The 18,670-nt window shown below is 41.6% G+C and overlaps 1 protein-coding gene across 3 annotated transcripts in view; it reads left to right on the forward strand.

Annotated features, from left to right (window-relative positions):
- The window catches only part of prrc2b (proline-rich coiled-coil 2B), a 44,213-nt gene that overhangs the window by 7,219 nt on the left and 18,324 nt on the right, over positions 1 to 18,670 (forward strand). For 2 of the 3 annotated variants that reach the window (XM_079872090.1, XM_079872088.1), the window contains exons 5-20: positions 1,617 to 1,680; positions 1,771 to 1,914; positions 2,244 to 2,557; positions 3,771 to 3,889; positions 5,310 to 5,473; positions 5,984 to 6,071; positions 6,354 to 6,507; positions 7,288 to 7,621; positions 9,830 to 9,987; positions 11,245 to 11,434; positions 12,878 to 13,482; positions 14,052 to 15,562; positions 16,486 to 16,664; positions 16,959 to 17,074; positions 18,333 to 18,474; positions 18,562 to 18,638. In XM_079872090.1, the coding sequence (XP_079728216.1) occupies positions 1,617 to 1,680; positions 1,771 to 1,914; positions 2,244 to 2,557; positions 3,771 to 3,889; positions 5,310 to 5,473; positions 5,984 to 6,071; positions 6,354 to 6,507; positions 7,288 to 7,621; positions 9,830 to 9,987; positions 11,245 to 11,434; positions 12,878 to 13,482; positions 14,052 to 15,562; positions 16,486 to 16,664; positions 16,959 to 17,074; positions 18,333 to 18,474; positions 18,562 to 18,638 (4,359 nt within the window). The remainder of the gene's footprint in view (positions 1 to 1,616; positions 1,681 to 1,770; positions 1,915 to 2,243; positions 2,558 to 3,770; positions 3,890 to 5,309; positions 5,474 to 5,983; positions 6,072 to 6,353; positions 6,508 to 7,287; positions 7,622 to 9,829; positions 9,988 to 11,244; positions 11,435 to 12,877; positions 13,483 to 14,051; positions 15,563 to 16,485; positions 16,665 to 16,958; positions 17,075 to 18,332; positions 18,475 to 18,561; positions 18,639 to 18,670) is intronic. The other variant, XM_079872089.1, reaches the window with a different exon arrangement.

An 18,670-nucleotide genomic window follows, 5' to 3' on the forward strand; every position in this document is an offset into this window, starting at 1 on the left:
GTCTACACACACTATCACACAAACACTATCACACACTCTCACTCACACACACTGATTAAGGCGTTTACATGAAGGCTTTTCAGTCCGATTGAGCCGTGAAATTGATTACTTGAGGATTATTTGGTTCAGAGTTTCCGCTAGAAAAAGTGACCGGCAGAGGTTTCGTTTTCCGGACATTTTTGATGATATGCCGGTCAGATATCGCCTCTTAATTAGGGGGGCGGGATTATTACACGATTTATTATTTATAATAATATTACCATCTTACGTGACAGTTCTCCATTACGGACGCGTCGCGACCGTTCAAAGCGGCACTAAAAGACTGCTTTAAAACTTCCTCAAACAGAAAGCACAAAGCCTTTCTTTAAAACGAATTTCGTTTTGTATTAATTGTATCTTAATTTTAATCAGTGTTTCATTATCCAATTTTCTCAATTTAATAATAATAAAAAAACAATAAATAATCACGACATGGAGGCGCCAGCGCATGAACTGGAGCTAACGTTAAGCTATCATCCATGGCCCGAAATTTAACGTATAAGGTAGCCTACTCGCCTCACACACCTAAAAAAAATAAAGAAGTATATCTATTATCTACAGAAATCTCTACTTTTAAACAGAACCATTCAAAACAAAATAAAACGATGTGATCCGTATGAAATGTGTATCTCTCTCCGGCACGTTCACTACTGCGAAGATCGCGAGTCAGACTTCATCTTTGCAGCCGACACAGAAAACACTTGTTTATTAATAGACAATTAAAATGTCTCATTGCAATATTTTACATATTCATAATCATTACTTTTGCTGGTTCGTTGTGACAGTTATGAAAAATTGAGTGGGATTTGTTCACTTCATACAAAAAGATCTTGGAATGAGATGGCTAACTGTAGTAGCGTTTAGTCCACTGCCTATAATAGCCTAATTTAGAGATCACTTTTTTTTTTAACCGACTACCGACTAGAGAGTAAACTTGAGGCACTCGCAAGAAAATGGATAAGTAGCTACATAATAAGATTCACAAATATTACACCATTTAAAAAAATACATAGGCTACTGAGTTACTAAAACATTCTTTGTCAAAGAATACACTTGTTTGTTCACAGTTTTAACGTTCATGTTTCCATTTGTTTAATTTCAAGATCTGAGGTGAATTATATCCATTGTTGCTTTTACAGCTTCAAAGCTGGAGCACTAAATGATATTCAAAGTCACATTTCACGCTTTTAACATTAAATAAAGCACATAAACAGTAGCCGTCCAGAGATTATCATTGCCACACTTTGTGTTTGATGTTCCAGCGCGACGTCGCAGAAAAATAGAAACCGTTTCTAAATGAGAAATGTCACCGTCGCATCTGGTTAGGACAAAAACTCTGATTAACATGGAAAAGATACCTTTTATCGCGTGTCGCGTCTCGTGTAGTTAGGACAATTTTAATCGGACAATTTGACCGGAGAGATTTAATTTTGTCGGACATTTCTTTTTTTTTCCGGCCAATGTCCGGCAATTACCGGACAACGGAAACCCTGATTTGGTTGCATGTAAACGTAGCCATTGAGAGATTGGAGTTTCGCTCATGATGAGGAGTGTGTTGATGTGATTTGTTCCTCTAGAGCACAAATACAGGTGGACCAAAGCAATGGGCACAGGTCAATGGAAAGGCAGTAGATCAAGATGGTAAAAACCTGTTTATTCCTATCTCCAAATTATAATTTTTTTGAGTGATCCGATGTTGCGATGTCTCACATTCGTCTGTGTGGTGTTCAGGTTTAAAGGTCTCAAGCCGACTGCAGCCCTTCTCTCACGAGGAATTTCCGACGCTGAAAGCAGCAGGAGAACAGGACAAGGTTGGCAAGGAAAGAAGCGTCTTCGATCCGTCGTATGGGCCCGGACCAAGCCTCCGCCCACAGAGTGAGTCCTCTCTACGCTTACATCATTACATGTTCACTAGAACGTGAAGGAATAGGCGATCACAGACACATCCGATGAGCTCGTGAACACAGCGGCCAATCAGAGGTGTTCATGATGCCGCTCAACAGCGCTCAGAGCCTCACATTTTTACAGTTTCAGTGTCGACTTGGTACCGAAGTCAATGCTTTTGACAACACTAGTGCCAGTGCATCACTACTCAATCTCTGTGTTACTATGGGGCTGTTTTTTCTTTACTTTTTTCTTTTCTTCTTGCACTCAGTCATGTGATAAAGCCTGTCTAACGTGCTGGTGTTTTGTGTGTTTGTCAGACGTGTCGAGCTGGAGGGAGGGTGGTGGGAGGAACCTTCAGCCTCCAGCCCTGTGTTCTGCTTCTCCTGCCGACCCGGACACCAGGAGCATCGGCTCAGCTGAGGCCATCACTCCTCTTCCTCTTCCTCCTCTTCCTCCATCTTCTTCATCACCCTCCTCCTCCTCCTCCACCGCTGCTGCTGCCCCGTCTCCTGATGTGAAGGAGCCGTCGCTGAGACCCGTTCAGCCCGTTCAGACCCGCAGACCCGCCCCGTCAGCCCTCCAGTACCAGCACCACACCACCACCACATACCACGACATGCTGCCTGCCTTCGTGAGTCTACACCTCATCATGATAGAGCCATTCAAACGCTTTAAAGGTGCAGTGTGTGGTGTTTAGCGGCATCTAGTGGTGAGGTTGTGAAATGCACCCAACTGAAGTTACGGTGGCCGACAGGAAGTGATGTCGTCGTCTGAGACAGCAGAGAGTAGCCAGTTAAACAATGAGTCTTCTTTACAAAGATAAATTGTTTACTTAATTATTCAGTAAAACGATGTTGTTGTGAATATTATTGTGACTTGTTCATCATTGTGTCAGTGTTTTATCCGCTGACTTTAGCTGAAGCTTCTTTACACGAAGAACAACAGAGTGAGGAAACGTGTTTGTCCGTTCAGGGCCACCGTAGAAACATGTGGATGTAAGCGGACCCGGTGTGTGTAGAGAGAAATGCCTCATTCTAAGCTAACGGTTCATTATGTAAGGTCTTTATACACCACTGAAAACATAGTTATGTTTATGATATTGCATTTCTGTCAACAGATCCTCCTGAATATTACACACTGCACCTTTAATTTCAGTTGATGTTATTTGAGCAGGCCCTTAAAAGCCTTGAGTTTGATTTTAAAAACCCTGCAGATACCCTTCTCCAGTATACAGTGTTAAGTAGAGATGTATCGGACAATTATCGGGATCAGCCGATTAGTGCTCTACATGTGTCGGTCAAAAATGACTGGAATTTTTATTTCAATGAAATTAATGTAATATATATTTTAGTTCGATAATTTTTTAATTTTATTTAATATTTTGTATTTTTAGGGGATAATCCATTTGAGAATTTAATTTCCAACTTTAACTGTGGGTAAATCTTGAATGCTTGAGAGCGACAGACTGAAGTTTGATCTCTCTTCAAAGACGACATTTGGCAGATTATGGCTGAAGTGAAAAAAAAGTTTAAAAAAAAGTATGTTTATTGTTATGAAAAATGTGCAAAAATACTATTTAAATGTTTTATATGAAATATATATTTTCAAAAACATGTTTTACTCTAAAGCTGTGAGAAAATCAAAGCCATAAATCTAAATTGTGTTAAAAAAAAAAGAGCTTTCAGTCAGATTCTGTTCGGCCGCAGTGTCTCTGGTATCAAGTACACTGATATGTATTTGGCCAGCGTATCTGTTATCGACCATAATGCAAAAATAATTTCCGCCTAGATTCTGGATGTGTGTGTTTTGGTTTCTTTGTGTCATGTTTGCTGTTTGTTCATCAGATGTGCCCTAAAGAGACCCGTGATGCCCCGGGCTCCTCGGATCACGGCCCGACCGCAGTGGTGGCTCCCGTGCGCTTTGATTCCCGGTTGATCTTCAGACCAGCGCCAGAACCGGTCAAGTAAGCCTTGCGCTAATCAATAATCCTGTACAGTTGAGCAAAGCTGGCTGTATATCAGGCTTGCTACGATAGTCGGTGTTGACTTACCAGTGTTCAGAACCGCGGCACCACCAATTAAACAATTTTTTGGTAATAAAATAATTTAGTTCAGTTAGAGAACAGACACTACAATTAAAAACTGAACGTGTCTGCTCAATAAACCGTGATTTGACCGAGAGTCGCTGCACAGATCAGCAGCAGGAGTCAGATTTCATTAATCACGAGAGTGAGGAACTGACTGACAAGATGGAGGAATATTGGTGTCAAAGCGAATGTAAAAGCGCCTATTTAAGCACATTTGTAATTGAACTGTTTTGTTGTTGTGTTTTTCATTAAGAATAATAGTACTGAACTCACCATTCATGCAATCCGCCCCCAAGTTGGCACTAATTTGAAAGTGAAACTAAAATACGCACGTCCATTCATAACGGTGTGTGTCCACGGCACGGTTACATTTGCCAGCATATCTCCCAAAATTGCAAAGAACCAGCAGGAAAAGAAATGTGTGCCTGTACTAGCAGCGTACTTGTAGTCAATGAATACAAACTTCAGCATATTCTGAATCTCTAGCATTTAATAATAGACTTCTAACCAACATCCTCTTGTTATGTGCAATGAGCAATACAATCCTTCAGACAAAAAAGAAACATTTTGCTGTAGCCCCAGAATGATGTACCAGCAGCGCTCATACAAAAATAATGCTTGTGGACTTACGCATATTCTGAATAATTAGTAACATACAAAGCTGCTCTTATACACAAATAAATAATGAGTCTAAGACTTGAAATTGTTGCTGTATACCACAATCAAAAACAGCTTATGCAAAAAAAGTAAATGAACATCTGCAGAGCAGTCAAAATATAACACGTTGTGACTGGCATTGCACTGACACACACTGCCTGTGGAGGGCAGTACAGTAAACCTGCGTATAGCAGATCGGTTTACAGCATATTGATGTGAAGTCAAAACAGTGCAGAAAGTAGCTCTCATACAAAAATAGAAAAAAGGCCACAATGAAATTATGCCAATTTTCCATACGTTAGCTTTTAACGAAGAGGGTGCCGCTCGGATATTGCGCTCAGCCATCATGCGGCGCTGTTATGCGCACGCCACAGACTGTCCGGGCGCTGCACGTCCACGCTTCAGAGCTCCGCCTTTTGCGTTCCGTCAATATTTCTTTTTAGAAAATCGATTTTTGACAGTTGTGAATCTCTTCAGAATCGTCCACGCGTATTTTAGTTTCACTTTCAAATTAGTGATTTAAAAGCCCGCGCCGGTGATATTACCGGTGTTACTGGTGTTCTCACACTTTGATTAACTGGTGGGAAAATATCCTGATAGTCACATCCCTACTGTATAAATTCCTGCTTTTTTTCCGCAGTGGTGATTTAAGGAGAGAAACCCGATTCCCACGAAACCCCCCGCGCCCTTCGACTCGCCCGATCCGACGCCCGGGAGACCGAGCGCCCCGTCCTGCCATCATCAACCCTGATGACCTGAAGGACCTCGATGAACTGGACAACGACTGTGAAGACGGCTGGGCGGGTGAGCGACCGCTAGCTCTCTTTAGCTGAAGCAGAAGATGTGTTTCCACCAATGGGCTCATGGTTAGGGCTGGTATCGAGTTCGGTGCTGATTCGCTAGCTTTGATTAAAGGATTAGTTCACTTTTATAAAAACTTTTGCTGATAATTTACTCACCCCCATGTCATCCAAGATGTCCATGTCTTTCTTTCTTCAGTCGAAAAGAAATTAAGGTTTTTAATAAAACATTCCTGGATATTATGGACTTAAATGGGACCCAAACGGTTCAAGGTCCAAATAACAGTTTCAGTGCAGCTTCAAAGGGCTTTAAACGATACCAGACCATGAATAAGGGTCTTATCTAGCGAAACGATCGGTCATTTAAAAAATAAATAAAAAAGTTTAAGTTTTATAAGCGCAAATGCTCGCCTTGCTCTGTTCTGTGATGCGCGTTCGTGACGTCATGTAATACGCAATTACGTTGAAAAGGTCTTCGCAGCCCTGCTCACTGTGACTGGTGTGTGTCCTTCAGGCCTCCATGAAGAAGTGGATTATAGCGAGAAGCTCAAGTTCAGTGATGATGAGGAAGATCGCTCCCCATGTGTGAAGAACAAGATCTGGTGAGTTCTCATTTGTTTTAATTAGTGATGCACCAAAAATATATATAAAAAAAATAAATAGCAGATTAGAAAAGAAATAAACACCCCTTTCAATCCGATTGAAATGTCATCCGGATCGAGCTCATTCGGATCGATTAAGGCGTTTGCGTGAAGGCTTTTCAGTCCGATTGAGCCGTCAATCCCATTACTAACGGATTATTGCATGTAGCCGTAGCCAGTGTTAGTGGACCAGCGGCTGCTGTTGTTGGGATTGAAGCCGGTTCTGGCTCCTGTGTGTTGCAGGGATGACTGGGACCACCATCATGATCCTCACTCCTCTCAGAGCTCTGGTGACGTGGCGTTCCCTCACGACACTGAGGAGGATCCGTACTCCCGCCAGCCGGAGACGCTATCCTCCAGAAAGGCCAACGGGAGACTCTCCTCTGCAGAGGCGCAGGTAACACAGGCCTTTCACCCGAGATCTCTCATGATAGTCAAGGGTTTTTATGATGAACATTTTCTCTCTGTCCTTTAGGGATGTGCACGAATATTCAATCTAATTAGTATTCGAAAAATAAAATACTATTAGAATTTTACTCCGTTGCTTTGCTGGCCGTGAATGCAGTGAGTCCATGATAAATCCCAAGCACTAACTCGCAGTTATAGTTAAGTGCACTGGGTGGCGCTGTGGAGCGTGTTTAACAAGTTGTTTGTATTTGATCACACATGTCGTTGCGAAGTTTGGAATTACTTGCATTAGATGAAAATGATATTACAAAATGGAATTACTTTTTATCAAATTAATGAATGAAACTGAGTTATAATAATATCAGCATAATATCACATGAAATCCAAACATCAGTCGAATGATGAAAGACAGCTGTCAATCACTGCAGGGCAGCGCAGCGATCACCAAAATGACATAATTAAACGTTTTTTACGTTTAATTCTTCATGCCTTCAAATATCTTGACTAACTCGACACCCTTGCCTCATTTAGTATGTGCGATTCTATGAATATGCAAATGAGCCCCGCCTCCACTCACTCACTCAGCTCAGAGATCCACTGGTTGACGATCACACGTTGATCTGATTGGTTACAAGGTAGTTTGTGACGTCAGAAACACCAGCGATTTCAAAGTGTGTTTTTGAGACTGTCTTTGGTTCACTGCAGTTTTAAGGAGGAAATACTCAGCAATGCTGTCGACTTATGAACTTACACATGCTTTGTCTTCAAGCACATTAAGAACGGTGTGAACAGCGAGTCCGCGGAGGAGCAGGAGGAACCGCAGAGACCGGCTCCTCCTCGAGGGAAGTTCGTCTCCGCCGATCTCTCTGCCGTGGAACGAGCTCGCAGACGCCGGGAGGAGGAGGAGAGGAGAGCGCGTGAGGAGAGACTGGCAGCCTGTGCCGAGAAACTCAAAAAGCTGGATGAGAAATTCGGCAAAACTGAGAAACCCTCACGCCCCGCAGAAACGCTGAGAGAAGCCGACAGCAAGGAGATGCTAACGCAGTCGCCAGGTCGGAGGTCATCAAAACCCCACCAGGAGGGCTGGCAGTACGCCACTAAAGGTACACTAGTTCATTACTGTGTGAGACGATGTGGTGCTAAACCGACAGCCAATCGCGTGCCTCGTATTCACATGCTTTTGGACACTCGCGGAAACACGACGCATTCTATATAGGCTAAACGTCATTTCGGCGTCTATAGGGGAAAAAGGTCAAATGGTGACAAAACATGACAACTCATTCTTACCTTTTGGCAGTTTTGTTCTCATCCAATAATATCACTGCAGTCAAATCTGTAATATTACTGAATATGAAGTGTCATAAATGACAACTTTGCAACAGGAACACATGTTAACTATTTTCACTGCAAAAATGCTTTTTTACTCAGTATTTTTGTCTCGTTTCCATTCCAAATATCTAAAAATTCTTAACATTTTCTCTCTGAACATTAAAAAGTGTTACTTTTTATGAAGACTTAAATAAAGATGCATTTACTAAAGTAGTGAAATGCCATTTGATATTATGTCTTGTTTTCTGGGGAAATAAATCAAAATTATGTGAGTTGTTGCTTGAAGAAAATCTACATGATCAGCCAGTGGGGTCAGAAGAATATTCTTAATTCAAACAGAAACAACATTATTTTTCTTACACCATTGGCAGATCATTTTGCTTGTTTTAAGCAAAAACTCACTTCATTTTGATTTATATCCCCAGAAAACAAGACATAATATTGTATGGTATTTTATAGGGGTGCACGATTCAGAAAATTTCACGATTCGATTCGATACCGATTTTTAGTCTCAAGATTTGATTCAAAATCGATTTTCGATTCAAAAACGATTCTCGATTCAAAAAACGATTCACAGTATGTAAATGTAGTTGACTTTTTCCTGTGTGATTGCAGTAGACATACAATTTAAAAGAAAAGAAATAACAAATTAAATGAAGTTTGATATTACTTTGTCTTCATAAAAACTTTTGCAACTAAACAGTGCAAAGTGCCAAGCTTTGGCCAGCTTTCAAATACATTTAATTCAAGTTTAAATTAAAACTTAAATATTTTTTATTTTTTTACATTTAGCTTTAAAGTGCTGTAGTCAGATCAAACAAACAATACTGCTAAATGTAGTTTAAGGAGTAGGCTATTGACGGCAAAATAGGCTACAGAATATTTCGTTCTGTATTGACAGGTGCAATTTTTGAAAATCGATAAAAAAAAATACAATAAGCCTACATTATATCTGCATTTATGTCAAAACCTAGACTTTCAAACATCAAAATGTCATTTATTAATATGAATATTCGTGTCAAAATGACATATATAAACATTCTATTTTGCCTGGAAACGCTTCCAACACGCTTGCGTGTCGCGAGAAAAATAGGCGTCGGTTCTATTTCATGCACGCGTTTCCCGCACGACTCGGGCCACACCTGACGCACGTGTCACGCAGGCTGTGTGCAAGCTCTAACCTGTTAATGGGAGCCGAAATAAAAACAGACACGCCACACAGCCAGCCAGCCAGCCTTCCTTCTGCTCCGCTTCTGCTGCACTTCTTCTTTTGGCTATGACAAGAGTGTGCAGGCGTAGTGCAAGTGTGAATTCGATGCTGCGCCATCTATGGGAATGGCAAGCTAGACTCATTTCAGGACAATACCAAAAAATATATATTTCAGTAAAAAAAAAAAAAGAATCGATTTTTGGAATTCTATGAATCGATTTTGAATCGGTAAAGTTTGAATCGCGATTCATATGTGAATCGATTTTTTTGCCCACCCCTAGTATTTTACTCATCTAGTAAATGCATATTGATTTAAGAACTTTTAGATATTTGGACTGTAAACAAGACTTTTTTTGCTTTAAAGGAGAACTCCAGTCAATTTTAACATTGAGCTAATTTTTTTGTACATTTGGAGTGCTGTCAATACAGAGAACAACGACAAAATTCGGTGTTGCCTACACCGAGTTATTCTATTTAAAAAAATTTAAAAATCAGACTCACTCGTGTTCACTCAGAAGGAATCACTCACATTTTCTGTGCACTTGTAATGACACATCAAGGATGTTAAGAGGCTAAAAGCAGGTTTAGTACTTGCCCCATTGAAGTCAACAGGGTGCAAATTTTAAAAATAGAATAACTCGGTGTAGGCAACACCGATTTTTGTCGTTGTTCTCTGTACTGACAGCACTCCAAATGTACAAAAAAATGAGCTCAATGTTAAAATTGACCAGAGTTCTCCTTTAAGTTAATCACTTCATCTCATTGAATGCAGAAGTGTTGGATACACCAGCCGAGTCCTCCAGTCAGGATTACAAAGATGAAGGTTGTAATTACCACAACGAAGACGATGCTCCTGAGTCCACTTCTCCTCTCCCAGATTACGGCCGGCACCAGAAACCCGTTCCGCCCCGGTTCCAGAAGCAGCACCAGGTGAGCTTTACCCACAATCCTGTGCAGAGTAGGAGTTAAAGGATCCCTTCACTTCAGAATTACAATTTCCTGATAATTTACTCTCCCCCACGTCATCCAAGATGTTCATGTCTTTCTTCAGTGGAAAAGAAATGAAGGTTTTTGAGGAAAACATTCCAGGATGTTCCTCCATATAGTGTCTTCAATGGGGTCCAACGGGTCGAAGGTCCAGATGTGAGTTTCAGTGCAGCTTCAAAGTCTCGACACGATCCAGCCGAGGAATAAGAGTCTCATCTAGACAAACCAGCCGACATTTTAGAACAAACAATAAACATTTATATACTTTTAAACCACAGATGCTGGTCTTGCTCTAGCTGTGATGCGACACACATTACGTCATCAGGTTGAAAGGTCACGCGTGTTCCGGTTCAGAAAGTTAATTTTCTCCAACTTCAAAATCGTCCGACATCGTTGTTTTACCTTTTATTTTTTATGTAAATGGCGTTTGACTCAGTCTTTGCACATTCGCTTTATAAACTCTGGGTCTGTACTTACGCCTACGTCCCGCTTGACCTTTCAACCTGATTACGTAATGTGTGTCGCATCACAGCTAGAGCAAAACCAGCATTAGTGGTTAAAAGTATATAAATGTTTATTGTTTGTTATAAAATGTCCGCTGGTTTGTCTAGATAAGACTCGGCTGGATCGTGTCGAGACTTTGAAGCTGCACTGAAACTCCTCATCTGGACCTTCGACCCGTTGGACCCCATTGAAGACACTATATGGAGGAACATCCTGGAGTGTTTTCCTCAAAAATCTTCATTTCTTTCCGACTGAAGAAAGACAGACATGAACATCTTGGATGACGTGGGGAGAGTAAATTATCAGGAAATTTTAATTCTGAAGTGAACGACTCCTTTAATGGTTATTATACACCCACTGTCAGCATCTCAGTGTTCATGAACGGCGACTCCGCATGTTGTGTTGAGTCCCCTCTCTGATCAACACATTCTTATTGGACTGTCCTGGCTTTAATACAAGTAGAGTGCTCTTCTATGAAGTTATTCCACTTAAGGACTTATTTAGTAAGATAATGCCTGAAAAGGTTTTGAATTTTTTAATCATGTTAATTTAAATAAAAACAATATATATAATATGACTTGTTTTGCTTGGTTTTATTGTATTTATATGATATTTGTATTTTTGTAATTGAATTTTTGCCATGAAAATAGCCTTAGATGCTGACATGGCATTAAACACATGCATCCGTCCCTCCAGGATCCGGTGTATAAGATGGCCCCATGGCAGCAGTCGAGCTCGGCGCACACACACACACAGAGAGGCTTTTACCCGCCTCATGTGCTGGGCTTCGACCCGCGCTGGATGATGATGCCTCCCTACATGGACCCCCGCATGGCTCAGGGATGCTCCCCGGTGGACTTCTACGCTCCTGGGGTTCACTCCTCCGGTAAACAGACGCTGTGTCTGGTGTCACTCAGAGATATGATCAAACCTAAAAAGCATTCATCTTCACACTCTTGACGAGCGCACACGTTTGGGTTTCGCAAACCTTTTACCCGTTGACATCAGATATTAATTTGAGTTAACCCGCTGTTATTTTTTGGATCATTGAGATACTAATATAGTGGATTTTTTACATTTGGTCAATTATTTCAGTTTAAGTTATTTTAGTATATCAGTTAAATGAAAATGAGAAATGTTGCATTGACGAATAGTTGGAAGGTTTTTTAATATAAATTATTTTACTGAAAACAACGTTTTTTTGTTTTTGTTGTGGTTTTAGTTTAACAATAAAAACCCTGCCTAAGATTTTGGGTTGATATTTAAATAATTTACAAATGCATTTGCATGTTCGCGATTCTCTGATGTCAGTTAATGCTCACATGACTTACAGGTAAACAAATATGCAGTCTTTTAGATCGTTTTCAGATTATTTGGATATAGTGTAAGGATGCAAGATATGACAAAGTAATCACAATAAGAATTTTTGAGCAAATAATTTTGTCATGTCATTGATTTGCGATTTGAACTGCGACTACAAACATTTTGTCTCATGAAAAAGTCTCTTATTGCTGCTGCTTAGATTTGTAGGCAAAAAGAATATCCTGCCTTTAACTCTAAATATAAAAAAATACTATTATAATACATTTGTACTTTTAAATAAATGAATATATGATGATAATTTGACACTACAAGTTACAAGTATCTCACTTTCAAATAATAACCCCAAGCTTTTATTTTGGTGGATAACTATAGATGGTTTTAGTTGACAAAAGGTTTATAAGCTGCTCTTCTCCACAAAAATGTTGTGATCCTGATGATGATGGTGTGGAGCAGAACCGGTCGAGTCGTCTCGAGATGTCATGAGTCCCTGGTCATGAGTCTTCTGTGATTTGATCATTTTACTAAAGCCGTATCACAATTTCAACCTTATTTAGATTTTATTTTGCATCCCGGTTTATTTTTAGTTTGGCCATTTTATGATTTAATTATGGTAACACTTCACAATTCATTAGTTAATGTATTAACTAACCATGAGAAATACATTTGTTACTGTATCTGTTCATTTTTGTTAACGTTAAATGATAAAAATAAAGCTGTTCATGTTAATTCACAGTGCATTAACTAATGTTAACAAGATTTTAATAAAGTATTAGTAAATGTTGAAATTAACATGAATATAGATTAATAAATGCTGTTTAAGAACAGTTCATTATTAGTTTGTGCTAACTAATGTAGTTAACTAATGAACCTTATTGTAAAGTGTTACCGTGTCAGTGTTAAAGTGTCAGAATCAAGGACCGGAACTATCCGTTTTATAACATGCCTTCTTTTCTTCAGAACATGCTCTTTATATTGCGATAATAATTGAACTTGTTTTATTTGAAAGGTCTGGTGAAGCCCGTCATCCAGCAGGATCACCTGAACAGCCCTGGTTCCACCTCTGACGAAGGCTGCCATCCCAGCATGCATCAGGAGAGGAGGGCACCATCCACTGAGCCCTACCAAGTGTGGAACCAAGACAGCTACTCGTCAGCGCGCAGTTTCACGCCACCCTACCAGAGACAGCACGAGAACGACGAGCGGGACGACCGGTCCTGCTCCCGACACGACTCCTACGAAGACCGAGGTCACGATCGCACGGAGAGTCCAGCGGAGGAACTGAACAATCAAGGTGGAGCCCACGAAGGGCCTTTAATTCTTAGCAGAACCCATCCTGGAGATCCCGAACACCGAGACGTGTCCTCCGTTAGACACCAGAAGGACCCCGCAGAGTCCCGTGACGAGGCCTTCGACACCAAGGAGAAGAGCTACGACTCTGACTTCTGGAGAAAAGACGCTAGTGTGAGGAAAGACGGCGGCTGTCAGGCCCAGTGGTCCGACCACGGGTCGAGCAGCAGCAGTAGCATTAGCATTAGCCAGCCGTCGGAGTCCAGCGGGAGAACGCTTAGGAGGACCGGACCCATCAAGAAACCTGTGCTGAAGCCGTTGAAGGTTCGGTTCAGTTCACATTTATTTGTATGGCGCTTTTTGTGTAGATATAAATACACACACATGCATGTTTATACAGTATTTGAAGAAAAATGTGTTATTTATACATTACATATTTATATATTGCATAAATTATATATACATTATGCAAATATTTCTTAAATATATACATGCATGTGTGTTTATATCTACAAAATAATTATACTCAGTACACACACGCATATATTAGATAAACACAAACTTTTATTTTGGATGCAATTAATCGTTGCGTGTAATTATATATTTAAGTACTGAGTAATATTGAGCAACTACATGTACTTACTGTAGGGTTAGGGTTTGGTTGAGGGTTAGTTGCATGTAATTATGCATAATTTACTGTTATTACTATAGTAAGTACATGTAACATGTAACAAGGACACTGTAAAATAAAGTGTTACCGATTATCAGAGGAAACTGTCCAAGTTATGCATTTCAGAAATGTACAAAATCACAGTTAGCGAACAATGTAATAATGTAATGCAGAAACAATGAGCTCACTAAAGTAATGAATACTTGTTTGTTAACTGATAAAGGTTGAGGACAAGGAGAACGAGAAACCCAAATCTGAGCCTGAGGAGAAGCCCGTCCCATACAGACTAGAGAAGGAAGTGGTCACTAACGTCTACGACCTGAAAAAAGACGCCCCGCTTGTGTCTAACAGGCACTCGGCTCCACCGCCCGCATCTTCTCCCGAGGAAAAACAAGCGGATGCTCCGAAGTTAGAGAAAACCAGCAATCTGCAGGAAGAGTTACACAAGGAGAGCTGCTGGGATACCGCCAAGCCTCAGTCCGTGGACTCCTCTGACGGCAGAGACGCTCCACGCCGCAACAACTGGATATTCATCGACGAAGAGCAGGCGTTCGCCGGGGCGAGAGGAACTGGTCGTGGACGGAGCCGCGGGTTTAGAGAGTTCAGCTCTCGCGGTGGCGCTCGTGGCGGACGAGGCGACGCGACCAGAGGAGGCTATAACAATAACACGACAGGAGCGCAGAGACCAGCACGTGGACGTGGCTCTCGAGACTTCAGGAGCGAAGATCTTCAACGAGGAAAACCCCGTCGACGCAACGTTAGCGAGACGCACAGCGAAGCCTCGGAGTACGAAGAGCTTCCCAAACGTCCACGGCAGAAGGTCGCCGAGAACGGAGAGGCTTCGTATGCGCCATCCGGAGAGGTTAAAAGAGCCGATCGGGAGTCGTGGAGATCCAACAAGGTGTACACCGACGAGCAAAGCGGGAACGGTGACAAGGCGAAATCAACAAGAGTGTTCGGAAGGTCGTTACCGCCTCGGCTTAACGCGGGATACAACCGCGGCTTCGTCTCGAGGGATATTTCAACATGGAGAGGAAGAGGAGCTCAGTTTGGGAGCGGATCCGCGCAGGAGAACGGATACAACTTTGGCACGGACTCCTATTCGAAACGCTCGTCAGAACGCGACCCGCTAAAATACCCGCCTAAATTCACCAGTTCTTTTGTAGAGAACGGCGTCGAGGATAGAGAGGGAGGCTACTATATTGATAACGATAACCCCGATAACCGGCCAATGAGACGCCGGCGTCCGCCTCGCCAAGATAAACCGCCACGGTTCCGCCGACTACGCCAAGAACGTGAAGGAGGAGGGCAATGGAACGGGGAAGAATATGTGAACGGAGACTTTGCTAATCAGTGGCCGGGTCGACCCAAGGAAGAGCACTGGCCGAATCACTATCCTGGAGGACGCCCGCAGGAGATCACGGCTCAGAGTCAAGCCGAGGATTGGGAGACCGGCTCTGAGAACAGTGATTTCAGCGACTGGAGGGAGAAACGTGGGCCTCACGGCGACTCGCTCGCTGACGCGGGTCACGGGGAGCCCGGCTCTGAGAAGAGAGAGCTCTCCAAACGGAGCTTTTCCAGCCAGAGACCAGTCGTCGAGAGGCAGAACCGGAAGAGTGAAGTGTGTGTAATGGAAAACAGTAAGATGACCCGCTCGACAGACACACAGTCCGGCGGAGGATCCTCCGGGAGAAACGAGAGCTGGCAGAACGGTGTCGCTTGCAACAGCAAACGGTACGTTTCTTTAGCACATGTGCTTGGTGAGATATAGCTTATGCTGTGTTGAGGAATGTTTCCTTTAAAGTCCCCCTGTAGTCAATCATTTAATCTCTTAAAACTAATCTTTGATCACAAAAATGACATTTTATGTTTTTTGCTTGAATAAATGCTTTAAAATATCTTGAATGTCTATATCGGGGACTTTAAGTAATGCATTATAATATTGCGTTACTCCCTAAAAAAAATTGCATTACGTTACTTGTATTACTTTCCATAAAAGGTAACTGTTACATTAATTTGGATTAGTCAACGAGAAGAGACTCAAGGTGATGATACACAGAGCAACTTTTTGAGCAATGTTGCTGGGCAATCTGTGTATCATCACCTTTAGGCTAATTGTCCAAATTGCAAGGGTAAATTTGGTCAAATTGCAAATTTGCCTCACTGACATAGTATATGTCTATAGAAAGCTTGAAATGTGTACTTTTAAATAAACCAGTTCAAAAACCAATATTCTCAGATAAATAAATCAAATATTAATGTGTACATTTAAAGTAATGCATTACTTAATTAGATTAATGCTTTGATGTAATGAATTATGTAATTCACATAAATTGTAAAGCTTTATTTTACTCGTTTACATAATCTGAGAAGTAATCTACTTGCATAATTCATGTTACTTGTAATGTGTTACTTGTTACATAAAGAAATCTATGTAACAAGTAACATGAGTTATGTAAGATTAGTTTTTTTTGTGTAACATGAATAACGCAATCAGTTACATAAAGTAATCTGCTTACGTAATTCATGTTACTGGTGATGTGTTACTTGTTACATAAAAAAAGTAATCCGATGACGTAACGCACTGTACTTGTAAAGCGTTAGCCCCAACACTAATGATGAAATTCACACTCTGAATGTCTCTTACTTCACTTCAGAGGTCCAGAAGAATCGGTCCCCGGCCTGAGCTCGGCTTCTGTGTACGGTGTGGAACAGAGCGACGACACCAGCACCGCTGAAGCCACGGGGAAGGTCATAGAGAAAGACATGAAACCCAGAAACATGAAGGGGGACATGACCGAACAGCTGTCCCAATATGACCTGAACACTTACTCAAGTAAGCCACACAACATTTGTTAATGATAGAAGCGCCTTTCCAATACAGAAGAATTGACGACAAACCATTGAGAGAGAATAAAACTCTGGAGACTATATAACCACAGTGCAAATGTTCAGTCATGTTCAATAACATCAGTGTAGTTAGCAGTGTGTTGAAACCGGTGGCTATGGTAAGGGGCACACTCGAAGCGCTCGACCAATCACAACACACTGCTCCAGCCGACCAATCAGAGCACAGTGTGCTTTTCAGAAGGAGGGGCTTCATAGAGATGTCATTTGTGTTTCTTCTCAGTTGAAAGTGATTCAGGAGCATCTGTACCCAGTCCAGAGGTTTACCAGGACGCTCTGTCCAAAAAACAGCGCCGCCCGCAGGATGAAGATCGCAGGAGGAAAGATCAGGGTCCTCCGGTGAGTAATCGAGAGTGCATCTGAAAGATGATCGCAGCTTAGCTATTTAAAGGTGCTGTATGCTACTTTTTTTACTCTACTAAAGCATAAAAATACCATGATATGTTTGCAGGTATTTACAGGGTTCGTACAAGGTGCCTAAAGTACTTTAAGTGCTTGAATTTGACTTTTTGAAATTTAAGTCCTGGAAAAACCTTGAAAACAGCCATATTTATGAAGAGGCACTTGAAAAGTGCTTGACTTATTTAAATACAAAATATATGTATATATTAATAAATATGTTGCAAGTTGTATTTTGGATACCTTATATCTGTAATTTGAGTTTAAAAAAAAACGTAAGATATTGTTTGATAAGTGCGATCTGTGATTGTAGTCCTTGCAAACCAAAAAAGTAGTGCTTTAAAAGTCCTTAAGTCCTGGAATTTCTTTTTAGCGTATCTGTACGAACCCTGTATTTAGGAAACATGTTAAGTTCACATACTCGTTTCTCTGAAAAACACCAGTTATTTTACTTATTACTTATTACTTATTGGTCTGTGTGACTCCGCCCACTGCCAGTTCAGCCAATAGTGTTTCGACACCCTGGGATGCCAGTTGGCGGGGGAAACACAGCGTATTGTAGCCTTGGAAACGAGCAAACACACTGGGTCAGAGACTGCAGATTCCACACAACCTAAAAAGCCTCTATCCATCTAAAAATCTCTATGAACGAGAGCATTTTTTACGCAAGTACGTACGCAAGTCTCCTCGGCATCAAGTTGCTCTCGTTCTGTCGCGTGTTACTTATTATTTTACATGTTCCGTGTTTTGGTCTGTGTGACTCCGCCCACTGCCAGTTCAGCCAATAGTATTTCGACACCCCGGGATGCCAGTTGGCGGGAAACACAGCGTATTGTAGCCTTGGAAACGAGCAAACACACTGGGTCAGGGATTGCAGATTCCACACAACCTAAAAAGCCTCTATCCATCTAAAAATCCCCATGAACGAGAGCATATTAAAATGCGGTTAAATCAACTCAACGTACGCAAGTACATACACAAGTCTCTGTCTCGTTCTGTTGTGTGTCCTCAAACTGGCATCAACCCGCGTGAGCGTCGAGTCTGAGGAGGCGGGGAAACAACGATCTATGATATTTTGAATTTGCGCTGCAGTACCTATTTTCGGCCACTAGCTGTTATTCTTACAGACTGCACCTTTAAAACTGCATGAAGTACCACTTGACTGGATATTGAAGGTAATGTGTTTGTGCCCCTAAAGGGTTCGGTGAAGAACAGAACAATTGCTTCGAAAATGCCTCCCCGTTTTGCTAAGAAGCAGGGCAGCATGTCCATCGAGCAACCCGAAGAAACACTCTCCGCCAACAACTTGGGAACTGAGATCTGGGAGACGAACAGCACAGGTGAAGCACAGCTGAAAGTAGTGTGACTGTAATAAAGTTGATGACTAGCTCACATGATTCTTAATGGCTTTGTTTTTCCTCCTGAAGCTCTGACTGTCCAGTCGTCAGGTGGAGACTCGTGGACGAAGCAGGTTTCCTACACGGGAAGCGAACCCAATTCAGAGGTGCAGGTCTTTCTACTTGATGAAAATCTCCG

This window comes from Squalius cephalus (genome assembly GCF_949319135.1).
Source record: "Squalius cephalus genome assembly, chromosome: 5".
NCBI lineage: Eukaryota > Metazoa > Chordata > Actinopteri > Cypriniformes > Leuciscidae > Squalius > Squalius cephalus.